General features: G+C 58.9%; 3 protein-coding genes across 3 annotated transcripts; all 3 read left to right on the top strand.

The window, feature by feature from the left end:
- Nucleotides 1-507: 507 nt before the first annotated feature.
- On the top strand, nt 508-1,632 carry LOC126143460 (uncharacterized). The gene has a single exon (XM_049915385.1). The coding sequence runs from the start codon at nt 508-510 to the stop codon at nt 1,630-1,632; it is 1,125 nt and encodes a 374-aa protein (XP_049771342.1).
- Nucleotides 1,633-2,217: 585 nt separating this feature from the next.
- Nucleotides 2,218-3,006, top strand: LOC126143459 (uncharacterized). Its single transcript, XM_049915384.1, has one exon. The coding sequence runs from the start codon at nt 2,218-2,220 to the stop codon at nt 3,004-3,006; it is 789 nt and encodes a 262-aa protein (XP_049771341.1).
- A 6,156-nt stretch (nt 3,007-9,162) lies between these two features.
- Nucleotides 9,163-9,951, top strand: LOC126143458 (uncharacterized). The gene has a single exon (XM_049915383.1). It carries the CDS (start codon nt 9,163-9,165, stop codon nt 9,949-9,951), a length of 789 nt encoding a protein of 262 aa, XP_049771340.1.
- Nucleotides 9,952-14,211: the final 4,260 nt, after the last annotated feature.

Raw genomic sequence — 14,211 nt, 5'->3', positions numbered from 1 at the left:
TCCCAAGGAGTGCTGCCTTCCCAAGGAGTGCTGCCTTCCAAGGAGTGCTGCCTTCCCAAGGAGTGCTGCCTTCCCAAGGAGTACTGCCATCGCATGGAGTGCTGCCTTCGCAAGGAGTGCTGCCTTCGCAAGGAGTGCTGCCTTCGCAAGGAGTGCTGCCTTCGCAAGGAGTGCTGCCTTTGCAAGGAGTGCTGCGTTCAGAATGAGTGGTGCCTCCGCAAGGGGTGCTGCCTTCGCAAGGAGTGCTGCCTTTGCAAGGAGTACTGCCTTCGCAATGTGTGCTGCCTTCGCTAGGAGTGTTGCCCTCGCAAAGAGGGCTGCCTTCGCAAGGAGGGCTGCCTTCGCAGGGAGTGCTGCCTTCACTAGGAAGGCTGTCTTCGCAAGGAGGGCTGCCTTCGAGAGGAGGGCTGCCTTCGCAGGGAGTGCTGCCTTGGCAAGGGGTAATGACTTCGCAAGTAGTGCTGCCTTCTCAGGGAGTACTGCCTTTGCAACGAGTGCTGCCTTCCAATGAGTACTGACTTCGCAAGGTGTGCTGCTTTCGCAAGGAGGGCTGCCTTCGCAGGGAGTGCTGCCTTTGCAGGGAGTACTGCCTTCGCAAGGAGTGGTGCATTCGCAAGGAGTGTTGCCTTCGCAGGGAGTGCTGCATCCGCAAGGATTGCTGCCTTCACAAGGTGTGCTGCCTTCGCAAGGAGTGCTGCATTTGCAAGGAGCGCTACTATCGAAAGGAGTGCTGCCTTCGCTAGGAGTGCTGCCTTCGCAAGGAGGGCTGCCTTCGCAAACAGGGAGTACTGCCTATGCAACGAGTGCTGCCTTCCAATGAGTGCTGCCTTTGCAAGGAGTGCTGCCATCGCAAGGAGTGCTGCCTTCGCAAGGAGTGCTCCCTTCGCAACGAGGGCTGCCTTTGTAGGGAGTGCTGTCTTCCTAAGGGGTTTTGCCTTCGCCAGGAGTGCTGCCTTTGCAAGGAGTTCTGCCTTCGCAAGGAGAAATGCCTTCGCAAGGAGTGCTGCCTTCGCAAGGAGTGCTGCCTTTGCACAGAGCGCTGCCTTTGCAGGGAGTGCTGCCTTTGCACAGAGTGCTGCCTCCGCCAGGAGTGCTGCCTTTGCATGGACTGTTGCCTTCGCAAGGAGTGCTGCCTTCGCAAGGAGTGCTGCCTTTGCAAGGATTGCTGCCTTCGCTAGGAGTGCTGCCTTCGCTAGGAGTGCTGCCTTCGCTAGGAGTGCTGCCTTCGCTAGGAGTGCTGCCTTCGCTAGGAGTGCTGCCTTCGCAGGGAGTGCTGCCTACGCAGGGAGTGCTGCCTACACAAGGAGAGCTGCCATCACAAGGAGTGCTGCCTTCGCAAGGAGTGCAGCCTTCGCAAGGAGTGCTGCTTTCGCACGGAGTGCAGCCTTTGCACATAGTGCTGCCTTCACACGGAGTGCTTCCTTTGACAGAGTGCTGCCTTCGCAAGGAGGGCTGCCTTCGCAGGGAGTGCTGCCTACGCAGGGAGTGCTGCCTTCGCAAGGAGTGCTGCCTTTGCAAGGAGTGCTGCCTTCGCAAGGAGTGCTGCCTTCGCAAGGAGTGCTGCCTTCGCAAGGAGCGCTGCCTTCGCAAGGAGTGCTAACTTCGCACGGAGTGCAGCCTTCGCACAGATAGCTAGCCTTCACACGGAGTGCAGCCTACGCACAGTGTGCTGCCTTCGCAATAAGTGCTGCCTTCGCAGGGAGTGCTGCCTTCGCATGGGATGGTGCCTTCGAAAGGAGTGCTGCCTTTGCAGAGAGTGCTGCCTTTGCAAGGGGTGTTGCCTTCGCAAGGAGTGCTGCGTTCACAAGGAGTGCTGCCTTCGCAAAGAGTGCTGCCTTCGTAAGTAGTGCTGCCTTCTCAGGGAGTACTGCCTTTGCAACGAGTGCTGCCTTCCAATGAGTGCTGCCTTCCAATGAGTGCTGCCTTCGCAAGGAGTGCTGCCTTCGCAAGGAGTGCTGCCTTCGCAAGGAGTGCTGCCTTCGCAAGGAGTGCTGCCTTAGCAAGGAGTGCTGCCTTCGCAATGAGGGCTGCCTTTGCAGCGAGTGCTGGCTTCGCAAGGGGTGGTGCCTTCGCAAGGAGTGCTGCCTCTGCAAGGAGTGCTGCCTTCGTAAGGAGATATGCCTTCGCAAGGAGTGCTTCCCTCGCTACGAGTGCTGCCCTTCTAAGGAGAGCTGCCTTCGCAAGGAGTGCTGCCATCACTAGGAGTGCTGCTTCGCAATGAGGGATGCCTTCGCAGGGAGTGCTGCCTTTGCAGGGAGTGCTGCCTTTGCAAGGAGTGCTGCGTTCGCAAGGAGTGCAGCCTTCGCACGGAGTGCAGCCTTCGCACGTAGTGCTGCCTTCTCACGGAGTGCTGCCTTTGCACAGAGATCTGCATTCGCAGGGTGTGGTACCCTCGCAAGAAGTGCAGCCTTCGCAAGGTGTGCTGCCTTCGCTAGGAGTGCTGCCTTCAAAAGGAGTGCTGCCTTCAAAAGGAGTGCTGCCTTTGCAAGGAGTACTGCCTTCGAAAGGAGTGCTGCCTTTGCAGGGAGTGCTGCCTTCACAAGGAGTGGTGCCTTCGCAAGGAGTAATGCCTTCGCAGGGAGTGCTGCATCTGCAAGGAGTGCTGCCTTTGCAAGGAGTGCTGTCTTCGCAAGGAGTGCTGTCTTCGCAAGGAGTGCTGTCTTTGCAAGGAGCGCTGCCATCACAAGGAGTGCTTCCTTCGCTAGGAGTGCTGCCTTCGCAAGGAGGGCTGCCTTTGCAATGAGGGCTGCCTTCGCTAGGAGTGCTGCCTTCGCAAGGAGTGCTGCCTTCGCAAGAGGTGCTGCCTTCGCAAGGAGTGCTGCCTTCGCACAGAGTGCAGCCTTCGCACGGAGTGCTTCCTTTGACAGAGTGCTGCCTTTGCAAGGAGTGCTGCCTTCACAAGGAGTGCTGCCTTCGCAAGGAGTGCAGCCTTCGCAAGGTGTGCTGCCTTCGCAAGGAGTGCTGCCTTCCCAAAGAGTGCTGCCTTCCCAAGGAGTGCTGCCTTAGGACGGAGTGCTGCCTTCGCTAGGAGTGCTGCCTTCGTACGGAGTGCAGCCTTCGCAAGGAGGGCTCCCTTCGCAGGGAGTGCTGCCTTCGCAAGGGGTGATGCCTTCGCAAGTACTGCTGCCTTCGCAGGGAGTACTGCCTTTGCAACGAGTGCTGCCTTCCAATGAGTGCTGCCTTCGCAAGGAGTGCTGCCTTCGCATGGAGTGAGGCCTTCGCATGGAGTGCTGCTTTTGCTCAGAGTGCTGCCTTCGCAAGGAGTGCTGCCTTCGCAAGGAGTGCAGCCTTTGCAAGGAGTGCTGCCTTCGCAAGGAGTGCTGCCTTCGCAAGGAGTGCTGCCTTTGCACAGAGTGCTGCCTTTGCAGGGAGTGCTGCCTTTGCACAGAGTGCTGCCTTTGCACAGAGTGCAGCCTTCGCACATAGTGCTGCCTTCACACGGAGTGCTTCCTTTGACAGAGTGCTGCCTTCGCACGGAGAGCTGCCTTCGCACGGAGGGCTGCCTTCGCAGGGAGTGCTGCCTACGCGGGGAGTGCTGCCTTCGCAGGGAGTGCTGCCTTCGCAAGGAGTGCTGCCTTTGCAAGGAGTGCTGCCTTCGCAAGGAGTGCTGCCTTCGCTAGAAGTGCTGCCTTCGCTAGGAGTGCAGCCTTCGCAAGGAGTGCTGCCTACACAGGGAGTTCTGCCTACGCAGGGAGTGCTGCCTTCGCAAGGAGAGCTGCCTTCGGAAGGAGTGCTGCCTTCGCAAGGAGTGCTGCATTCCAAGGAGTGCTGCCTTCGCTATAAGTGCTGCCTTCGCACGGAGGGCTGCCTTCGCAAGGAGGGCTCCCTTCGCAGGAAGTGCTGCCTTCGCAAGAGGTAATGCCTTCGCAAGTACTGCTGCCTTCGCAGGGAGTACTGCTTTGCAACGAGTGCTGCCTTCCAATGCGTGCTGCCTTTGCAAGGAGTGCTGCCTTCGCATGGAGTGCAGCTTTCGCATGGAGTGCTGCTTTTGCTCAGAGTGCTGCCTGCGCAAGGAGTGCAGCCTTCACAAGGAGTGCAGCCTTCACAAGGAGTGCTGCCCTCGCAAGGAGTGCTGCCTTCGCAAGGAGTGCTGCCTTCGCAAGGAGTGCTGCCGTCGCAAGGGGTGCTGCCTTCGCAAGGAGTGCTTCCTTTGACAGAGTGCTGCCTTCGCAAGGAGGGCTGCCTTTGCAAAGAGTGCTGCCTTCGCAAGGAGTGCTGCCTTTGCACAGAGTGCTGCCTTTGCAGGGAGTGCTGCCTTTGCACAGAGTGCTGCCTCCGCAAGGAGTGCTGCCTTTGCATGGACTGTTGCCTTCGCAAGGAGTGCTGCCTTTGCAAGGAGTGCTGCCTTTGCAAGGAGTGCTGCCTTTGCAAGGAGTGCTGCCTTCGCTAGGAGTGCTGCCTTCGCTAGGAGTGCTACCTTCTTTAGGAGTGCTGCCTTCGCGGGGAGTGCTGCCTACGCAGGGAGTGCTGCCTTCGAAAGTAGCGCTGCCTTCGCAAGGAGTGCTGCCTTCGCAAGGAGTACTGCCTTCGCAATGAGTGCTGCCTTCACAAGGAGTGCAGCCTTCGCACGTAGTGCTGCCTTCGCACGGAGTGCTGCGTTTGCAAAGAGATCTGCATTCGCATTGAGTGGTGCCTTCGCAAGAAGTGCTGCCTTCGCATGGAGTGCTGCCTTCGCTAGGAGTGCTGCCTTCGCAAGGAGTGCTGCCTTCGCAAGGGGTGCTGCCTTCGCACGGAGTGCAGCCTTTGCACGTAGTGCTGCCTTCCCACGGAGTGCTGCCTTTGCACAGATATCTGCATTCGCAGGGTGTGGTGCCTTCGCAAGAAGTGCTGCATTCGCAAGGTGTGCAGCCTTCGCTAGGAGTGCTGCCTTCAAAAGGAGTGCTGCCTTCGCAAGGAGTACTGCCTTCGAAAGGAATGCTGCCTTCGCAAGGAGTGCTGCCTTCGCTAGGAGTGTTGTCTTCGCAAGGAGGGCTGCCTTCGAGAGGAGGTCTGCCTTCCGAGGGAGTTCTGCCTTCGCAAGGGGTAATGCATTCGCAAGTAGTGCTGCCTTCTCAGGGGTACTGCCTTTGCAACGAGTGCTGCCTCCCAATGAGTACTGCCTTCGCAAGGAGTGCTGCCTTCGCAAGGAGTGCTGCCTTCGCAAGGAGTGCTGCCTTCGCAAGGAGCGCTGCCTTCGCAAGGAGTGCTGCCTTCGCAATGAGGGCTGCCTTTGCAGGGAGTGCTGCCTTCGCATGGGGTGGTGCCTTCGCAAGGAGTGCTGCCTTCGCAAGGAGTGCTGCCTTCGCTAGGAGGGCTGCCCTTCTAAGGAGAGCTGGTTCCGCAAGGAGTGCTGCCATCGCTAGGAGTGCTGCCATCGCTAGGAGTGCTGCTTTCGCAAGGAGGGCTGACTTCGCAAGGAGTGCTGCCTTCCCAAGGAGTGCTGCCTTTGCAAGGAGCGCTGCCATCGCAAGGAGTGCTGCCTTCGCTACGGATGCTGCCTTCGCAAGGAGGACTGCCTTCGCAAAGAGGGCTGCCTTCGCAGGGAGTGCTGCCTTCGCAAGGGGTAATGCCTTCGCCAGTAGTTCTGCTTTTGCAGGGAGTACTGCCTTTGCAAGGAGTGCTGCCTTCCAAGGAGTGCTGCCTTCGCAAGTAGTGCTCCCTTCGCAAAGAGTGCTGTCTTCGCAAGGAGTGCTGCTTTCGCAATGAGGGCTGCCTTCGCTAGGAGTGCTGCCTTCGCAAGGAGTGCTGCCTTCGCAAGGAGTGCTGCCTTCGCAAGGAGTGCTGCCTTCGCAAGGAGTGCAGCCTTTGCAAGGAGTGCTGCCTTCGCAAGGAGTGCTGCCTTCCCAAGGAGTGCTGCCTTAGGACAGAGTGCTGCCTTCGCTAGGTGTGCTGCCTTCGTACGGAGTGCAGCCTTCGCAAGGAGTGCTGCCTTCGCAAGGAGTGCTGCCTTTGCACAAATTGCTGCCGCCGCACGGAGCGCAGCATACGCACAGAGTGCTGCCTTCGCAAGAGGTGCTGCCTTCGCAGGGAGTGCTGCCTTCGCATGGGGTGGCGCCTTCGCAAGGAGTGCTGCCTTCGCAGGGAGTGCTGCCTTTGCAAGGAGTGTTGACTTCGCAAGGAGTGCTGCGTTCACAACGAGTGCTGCCTTCGCAAGGAGTGCTGCCTTCGCAAGGAGTGTTGCCTTCGCATGTAGTACTGCCTTCGCAAGGAGTGCTGCCTTCGCAAGGAGTGCTTCCTTCCAAGGAGTGCTGCCTTCGCTAGAAGTGCTAACTTCGCCGGAGGGCTGCCTTCGCAAGGAGGGCTCCCTTCGCAGGGAGTGCTGCTTCGCAAGGGGTAATGCCTTTGCAAGTGCTGCTGCCTTCGCAGGGAGTACTGCCTTTGCAACGAGTGCTGCCTTCCAATGAGTGCTGCCTTTGCAAGGAGTGCTGCCTTCGCAAGGAGTGCTGCCTTCACAAGGAGTGCTGCCTTCGCAACGAGGCCTGCCTTTGTAGGGAGTGTTGTCTTCGCAAGGGGTTTTGTCTTCGCCAGTAGTGCTGCCTTTGCAAGGATTGCTGCCTTCGCAGGGAGAAATGCCTTCGCAAGGAGTGCTGCCTTCGCAAGGAGTGCTGCCTTTGCACAGAGTGCTGCCTTTGCAGGGAGTGCTGCCTTTGCACATAGTGCTGCCTCCGCAAGGAGTGCTCCCTTTGCATGAACTGTTGCCTTCGCAAGGAGTGCTGCCTTCGCAAGGAGTGCTGCCTTTGCAAGGAGTGCTGTCTTCGCTAGGAGTGCTGCCTTCGCTAGGAGTGCTGCCTTCGCAGGGAGTGCTGCCTACGCAGGGAGTGCTGCCTTCGCAAGGAGAGCTGCCTTCGCAAGGAAAGCTGCTCTTGCAAGGAGTGCTGCCTTCCAAGGAGTGCTGCCTTCGCTAGAAGTGCTGCCTTCGCACGGAGGGCTGCCTTCGCAAGGAGGGCTCCCTTCGCAGGGAGTGCTGCCTTCGCAAGGGGTAATACCTTCGCAAGTACTGCTGCCTTCGCAGGGAGTACTGCCTTTGCAACGAGTGCTGCCTTCCAATGAGTGCTGCCTTTGCAAGGAGTGCTGCCTTCGCTTGGGGTGGTGCCTTCGCAAGGAGTGCTGCCTTCGCAAGGAGTGCTGCCTTCGCTAGGAGTGCTGCCCTTCTAAGGAGAGCTGGTTCCGCAAGGAGTGCTGCCATCGCTAGGAGTGCTGCTTTCGGAAGGAGGGCTGACTTCGCAAGGAGTGCTGCCTTCCCAATGAGTGCTGCCTTTGCAAGGAGTGCTGCCTTCGCACGGAGTGCAGCCTTCGCATGGAGTGCTGCTTTTGCTCAGAGTGCTGCCTTCGCAAGGAGTGCAGCCTTCGCAAGGAGTGCAGCCTTCGCAAGGAGTGCAGCCTTCGCAAGGAATGCTGCCTTCGCAAGGAGTGCTGCCTTCGCAAGGATTGCTGCCTTCACATGGACTGTTGCCTTCGCAAGGAGTGCTGCCTTTGCAAGGATTGCTGCCTTCGCAAGGAGTGCTGCCTTCGCTAGGAGTGCTGCCTTCGCTAGGAGTGCTGCCTTCGCAGGGAGTGCTGCCTATGCAGGGAGTGCTGCCTTCGCAAGGAGAGCTGCCTTCACAAGGAATGCTGCCTTCGCAAGGAGTGCAGCCTTTGCAAGGAGTGCTGCTTTCGCACGGGGTGCAGCCTCCGCACATAGTGCTGCCTTCACACGGAGTGCTTCCTTTGACAGAGTGCTGCCTTCGCAAGGAGGGCTGCCTTCGCAGGGAGTGCTGCCTACGCAGGGAGTGCTGCCTTCGCAGGGAGTGGTGCCTTCGCAAGGAGTGCTGCCTTCGCAAGGAGTGCTGCCTTCGCACGGAGTGCAGCCTTCGCATGTAATGCTGCCTTCACACGGAGTGCTTCCTTTGACAGAGTGCTGCCTTCGCAAGGAGGGCTGCCTTCGCAAAGAGTGCTGCCTTCGCAAGGAGTGCAGCCTTTGCATAGAGTGCTGCCTTTGCAGGGAGTGCTGCCTTTGCACAGAGTGCTGCCACCGCAAGAAGTGCTGCCTTTGCATGGACTGTTGCCTTCGCAAGGAGTGCTGCCTTTGCAAGGAGTGCTGCCTATGCAAGGAGTGCTGCCTTCGCAAGGAGTGCTGCCTTCACAAGGAGTGCTGCCTTCGCTAGGAGTGCTGCCTTCGCTAGGAGTGCTGCATTCGCAGGGAGTGCTCCCTACGCAGGGAGTGCTGCCTTCGCAAGGAGTGCTGCCTTCGCAAGGAGTGCTGCCTTCGCAAGGAGTGCTGCCTTCGCAACGAGTGCTGCCTTTGCAAGGAGTGCTGCCTTCGCAAGGAGTGCTGCCTTCGCAAGGAGTGCTGCTTTCGCACGGAGTGCAGCCTTTGCACATAGTGCTGCCTTCACACGGAGTGCTTCCTTTGACAGAGTGCTGCCTTCGCAAGGAGGGCTGCCTTCGCAGGGAGTGCTGCCTACGCAGGGAGTGCTGCCTTCGCAAGGAGTGCTGCCTTTGCAAGGAGTGCTGCCTTCGCAAGGAGTGCTGCCTTCGCAAGGAGTGCTGCCTTCGCAAGGAGCGCTGCCTTCGCAAGGAGTGCTAACTTCGCACGGAGTGCAGCCTTCGCACAGATAGCTAGCCTTCACACGGAGTGCAGCCTACGCACAGTGTGCTGCCTTCGCAATAAGTGCTGCCTTCGCAGGGAGTGCTGCCTTCGCATGGGATGGTGCCTTCGAAAGGAGTGCTGCCTTTGCAGAGAGTGCTGCCTTTGCAAGGGGTGTTGCCTTCGCAAGGAGTGCTGCGTTCACAAGGAGTGCTGCCTTCGCAAAGAGTGCTGCCTTCGTAAGTAGTGCTGCCTTCTCAGGGAGTACTGCCTTTGCAACGAGTGCTGCCTTCCAATGCGTGCTGCCTTCCAATGAGTGCTGCCTTCGCAAGGAGTGCTGCCTTCGCAAGGAGTGCTGCCTTCGCAAGGAGTGCTGCCTTCGCAAGGAGTGCTGCCTTAGCAAGGAGTGCTGCCTTCGCAATGAGGGCTGCCTTTGCAGCGAGTGCTGGCTTCGCAAGGGGTGGTGCCTTCGCAAGGAGTGCTGCCTCTGCAAGGAGTGCTGCCTTCGTAAGGAGATATGCCTTCGCAAGGAGTGCTTCCCTCGCTACGAGTGCTGCCCTTCTAAGGAGAGCTGCCTTCGCAAGGAGTGCTGCCATCACTAGGAGTGCTGCTTCGCAATGAGGGATGCCTTCGCAGGGAGTGCTGCCTTTGCAGGGAGTGCTGCCTTTGCAAGGAGTGCTGCGTTCGCAAGGAGTGCAGCCTTCGCACGGAGTGCAGCCTTCGCACGTAGTGCTGCCTTCTCACGGAGTGCTGCCTTTGCACAGAGATCTGCATTCGCAGGGTGTGGTACCCTCGCAAGAAGTGCAGCCTTCGCAAGGTGTGCTGCCTTCGCTAGGAGTGCTGCCTTCAAAAGGAGTGCTGCCTTCAAAAGGAGTGCTGCCTTTGCAAGGAGTACTGCCTTCGAAAGGAGTGCTGCCTTTGCAGGGAGTGCTGCCTTCACAAGGAGTGGTGCCTTCGCAAGGAGTAATGCCTTCGCAGGGAGTGCTGCATCTGCAAGGAGTGCTGCCTTTGCAAGGAGTGCTGTCTTCGCAAGGAGTGCTGTCTTCGCAAGGAGTGCTGTCTTTGCAAGGAGCGCTGCCATCACAAGGAGTGCTTCCTTCGCTAGGAGTGCTGCCTTCGCAAGGAGGGCTGCCTTTGCAATGAGGGCTGCCTTCGCTAGGAGTGCTGCCTTCGCAAGGAGTGCTGCCTTCGCAAGAGGTGCTGCCTTCGCAAGGAGTGCTGCCTTCGCACAGAGTGCAGCCTTCGCACGGAGTGCTTCCTTTGACAGAGTGCTGCCTTCGCAAGGAGTGCTGCCTTCACAAGGAGTGCTGCCTTCGCAAGGAGTGCAGCCTTCGCAAGGTGTGCTGCCTTCGCAAGGAGTGCTGCCTTCCCAAAGAGTGCTGCCTTCCCAAGGAGTGCTGCCTTAGGACGGAGTGCTGCCTTCGCTAGGAGTGCTGCCTTCGTACGGAGTGCAGCCTTCGCAAGGAGGGCTCCCTTCGCAGGGAGTGCTGCCTTCGCAAGGGGTGATGCCTTCGCAAGTACTGCTGCCTTCGCAGGGAGTACTGCCTTTGCAACGAGTGCTGCCTTCCAATGAGTGCTGCCTTCGCAAGGAGTGCTGCCTTCGCATGGAGTGAGGCCTTCGCATGGAGTGCTGCTTTTGCTCAGAGTGCTGCCTTCGCAAGGAGTGCTGCCTTCGCAAGGAGTGCAGCCTTTGCAAGGAGTGCTGCCTTCGCAAGGAGTGCTGCCTTCGCAAGGAGTGCTGCCTTTGCACAGAGTGCTGCCTTTGCAGGGAGTGCTGCCTTTGCACAGAGTGCTGCCTTTGCACAGAGTGCAGCCTTCGCACATAGTGCTGCCTTCACACGGAGTGCTTCCTTTGACAGAGTGCTGCCTTCGCACGGAGAGCTGCCTTCGCACGGAGGGCTGCCTTCGCAGGGAGTGCTGCCTACGCGGGGAGTGCTGCCTTCGCAGGGAGTGCTGCCTTCGCAAGGAGTGCTGCCTTTGCAAGGAGTGCTGCCTTCGCAAGGAGTGCTGCCTTCGCTAGAAGTGCTGCCTTCGCTAGGAGTGCAGCCTTCGCAAGGAGTGCTGCCTACACAGGGAGTGCTGCCTACGCAGGGAGTGCTGCCTTCGCAAGGAGAGCTGCCTTCGGAAGGAGTGCTGCCTTCGCAAGGAGTGCTGCATTCCAAGGAGTGCTGCCTTCGCTATAAGTGCTGCCTTCGCACGGAGGGCTGCCTTCGCAAGGAGGGCTCCCTTCGCAGGAAGTGCTGCCTTCGCAAGAGGTAATGCCTTCGCAAGTACTGCTGCCTTCGCAGGGAGTACTGCTTTGCAACGAGTGCTGCCTTCCAATGCGTGCTGCCTTTGCAAGGAGTGCTGCCTTCGCATGGAGTGCAGCTTTCGCATGGAGTGCTGCTTTTGCTCAGAGTGCTGCCTGCGCAAGGAGTGCAGCCTTCACAAGGAGTGCAGCCTTCACAAGGAGTGCTGCCTTCGCAAGGAGTGCTGCCTTCGCAAGGAGTGCTGCCTTCGCAAGGAGTGCTGCCGTCGCAAGGGGTGCTGCCTTCGCAAGGAGTGCTTCCTTTGACAGAGTGCTGCCTTCGCAAGGAGGGCTGCCTTTGCAAAGAGTGCTGCCTTCGCAAGGAGTGCTGCCTTTGCACAGAGTGCTGCCTTTGCAGGGAGTGCTGCCTTTGCACAGAGTGCTGCCTCCGCAAGGAGTGCTGCCTTTGCATGGACTGTTGCCTTCGCAAGGAGTGCTGCCTTTGCAAGGAGTGCTGCCTTTGCAAGGAGTGCTGCCTTTGCAAGGAGTGCTGCCTTCGCTAGGAGTGCTGCCTTCGCTAGGAGTGCTACCTTCACTAGGAGTGCTGCCTTCGCGGGGAGTGCTGCCTACGCAGGGAGTGCTGCCTTCGAAAGTAGCGCTGCCTTCGCAAGGAGTGCTGCCTTCGCAAGGAGTACTGCCTTCGCAATGAGTGCTGCCTTCACAAGGAGTGCAGCCTTCGCACGTAGTGCTGCCTTCGCACGGAGTGCTGCGTTTGCAAAGAGATCTGCATTCGCATTGAGTGGTGCCTTCGCAAGAAGTGCTGCCTTCGCATGGAGTGCTGCCTTCGCTAGGAGTGCTGCCTTCGCAAGGAGTGCTGCCTTCGCAAGGGGTGCTGCCTTCGCACGGAGTGCAGCCTTTGCACGTAGTGCTGCCTTCCCACGGAGTGCTGCCTTTGCACAGATATCTGCATTCGCAGGGTGTGGTGCCTTCGCAAGAAGTGCTGCATTCGCAAGGTGTGCAGCCTTCGCTAGGAGTGCTGCCTTCAAAAGGAGTGCTGCCTTCGCAAGGAGTACTGCCTTCGAAAGGAATGCTGCCTTCGCAAGGAGTGCTGCCTTCGCTAGGAGTGTTGTCTTCGCAAGGAGGGCTGCCTTCGAGAGGAGGTCTGCCTTCCCAGGGAGTTCTGCCTTCGCAAGGGGTAATGCATTCGCAAGTAGTGCTGCCTTCTCAGGGGTACTGCCTTTGCAACGAGTGCTGCCTCCCAATGAGTACTGCCTTCGCAAGGAGTGCTGCCTTCGCAAGGAGTGCTGCCTTCGCAAGGAGTGCTGCCTTCGCAAGGAGCGCTGCCTTCGCAAGGAGTGCTGCCTTCGCAATGAGGGCTGCCTTTGCAGGGAGTGCTGCCTTCGCATGGGGTGGTGCCTTCGCAAGGAGTGCTGCCTTCGCAAGGAGTGCTGCCTTCGCTAGGAGTGCTGCCCTTCTAAGGAGAGCTGGTTCCGCAAGGAGTGCTGCCATCGCTAGGAGTGCTGCCATCGCTAGGAGTGCTGCTTTCGCAAGGAGGGCTGACTTCGCAAGGAGTGCTGCCTTCCCAAGGAGTGCTGCCTTTGCAAGGAGCGCTGCCATCGCAAGGAGTGCTGCCTTCGCTACGGATGCTGCCTTCGCAAGGAGGACTGCCTTCGCAAAGAGGGCTGCCTTCGCAGGGAGTGCTGCCTTCGCAAGGGGTAATGCCTTCGCCAGTAGTTCTGCTTTTGCAGGGAGTACTGCCTTTGCAAGGAGTGCTGCCTTCCAAGGAGTGCTGCCTTCGCAAGTAGTGCTCCCTTCGCAAAGAGTGCTGTCTTCGCAAGGAGTGCTGCTTTCGCAATGAGGGCTGCCTTCGCTAGGAGTGCTGCCTTCGCAAGGAGTGCTGCCTTCGCAAGGAGTGCTGCCTTCGCAAGGAGTGCTGCCTTCGCAAGGAGTGCAGCCTTTGCAAGGAGTGCTGCCTTCGCAAGGAGTGCTGCCTTCCCAAGGAGTGCTGCCTTAGGACAGAGTGCTGCCTTCGCTAGGTGTGCTGCCTTCGTACGGAGTGCAGCCTTCGCAAGGAGTGCTGCCTTCGCAAGGAGTGCTGCCTTTGCACAAATTGCTGCCGCCGCACGGAGCGCAGCATACGCACAGAGTGCTGCCTTCGCAAGAGGTGCTGCCTTCGCAGGGAGTGCTGCCTTCGCATGGGGTGGCGCCTTCGCAAGGAGTGCTGCCTTCGCAGGGAGTGCTGCCTTTGCAAGGAGTGTTGACTTCGCAAGGAGTGCTGCGTTCACAACGAGTGCTGCCTTCGCAAGGAGTGCTGCCTTCGCAAGGAGTGTTGCCTTCGCATGTAGTACTGCCTTCGCAAGGAGTGCTGCCTTCGCAAGGAGTGCTTCCTTCCAAGGAGTGCTGCCTTCGCTAGAAGTGCTAACTTCGCGCGGAGGGCTGCCTTCGCAAGGAGGGCTCCCTTCGCAGGGAGTGCTGCTTCGCAAGGGGTAATGCCTTTGCAAGTGCTGCTGCCTTCGCAGGGAGTACTGCCTTTGCAACGAGTGCTGCCTTCCAATGAGTGTTGCCTTTGCAAGGAGTGCTGCCTTCGCAAGGAGTGCTGCCTTCACAAGGAGTGCTGCCTTCGCAACGAGGCCTGCCTTTGTAGGGAGTGTTGTCTTCGCAAGGGGTTTTGTCTTCGCCAGTAGTGCTGCCTTTGCAAGGATTGCTGCCTTCGCAGGGAGAAATGCCTTCGCAAGGAGTGCTGCCTTCGCAAGGAGTGCTGCCTTTGCACAGAGTGCTGCCTTTGCAGGGAGTGCTGCCTTTGCACATAGTGCTGCCTCCGCAAGGAGTGCTCCCTTTGCATGAACTGTTGCCTTCGCAAGGAGTGCTGCCTTCGCAAGGAGTGCTGCCTTTGCAAGGAGTGCTGTCTTCGCTAGGAGTGCTGCCTTCGCTAGGAGTGCTGCCTTCGCAGGGAGTGCTGCCTACGCAGGGAGTGCTGCCTTCGCAAGGAGAGCTGCCTTCGCAAGGAAAGCTGCTCTTGCAAGGAGTGCTGCCTTCCAAGGAGTGCTGCCTTCGCTAGAAGTGCTGCCTTCGCACGGAGGGCTGCCTTCGCAAGGAGGGCTCCCTTCGCAGGGAGTGCTGCCTTCGCAAGGGGTAATACCTTCGCAAGTACTGCTGCCTTCGCAGGGAGTACTGCCTTTGCAACGAGTGCTGCCTTCCAATGAGTGCTGCCTTTGCAAGGAGTGCTGCCTTCGCTTGGGGTGGTGCCTTCGCAAGGAGTGCTGCCTTCGCAAGGAGTGCTGCCTTCGCTAGGAGTGCTGCCCTTCTAAGGAGAGCTGGTTCCGCAAGGAGTGCTGCCATCGCTAGGAGTGCTGCTTTCGGAAGGAGGGCTGACTTCGCAAGGAGTGCTGCCTTCCCAATGAGTGCTGCCTTTGCAAGGAGTGCTGCCTTCGCACGGAGT

This window comes from Schistocerca cancellata, unplaced genomic scaffold (assembly GCF_023864275.1).
Source record: "Schistocerca cancellata isolate TAMUIC-IGC-003103 unplaced genomic scaffold, iqSchCanc2.1 HiC_scaffold_801, whole genome shotgun sequence".
Classification (NCBI taxonomy): domain Eukaryota; kingdom Metazoa; phylum Arthropoda; class Insecta; order Orthoptera; family Acrididae; genus Schistocerca; species Schistocerca cancellata.
This window is presented reverse-complemented; position numbering and strand designations above follow the sequence as displayed.

What these genes read in the sequence shown, in the direction of transcription:
- LOC126143460 (XM_049915385.1), top strand. Translation starts at nt 508, where the DNA reads ATGAGTACTGACTTCGCAAGGTGTGCTGCTTTCGCAAGGAGGGCTGCC.
- LOC126143459 (XM_049915384.1), top strand. Translation starts at nt 2,218, where the DNA reads ATGAGGGATGCCTTCGCAGGGAGTGCTGCCTTTGCAGGGAGTGCTGCC.
- LOC126143458 (XM_049915383.1), top strand. Translation starts at nt 9,163, where the DNA reads ATGAGGGATGCCTTCGCAGGGAGTGCTGCCTTTGCAGGGAGTGCTGCC.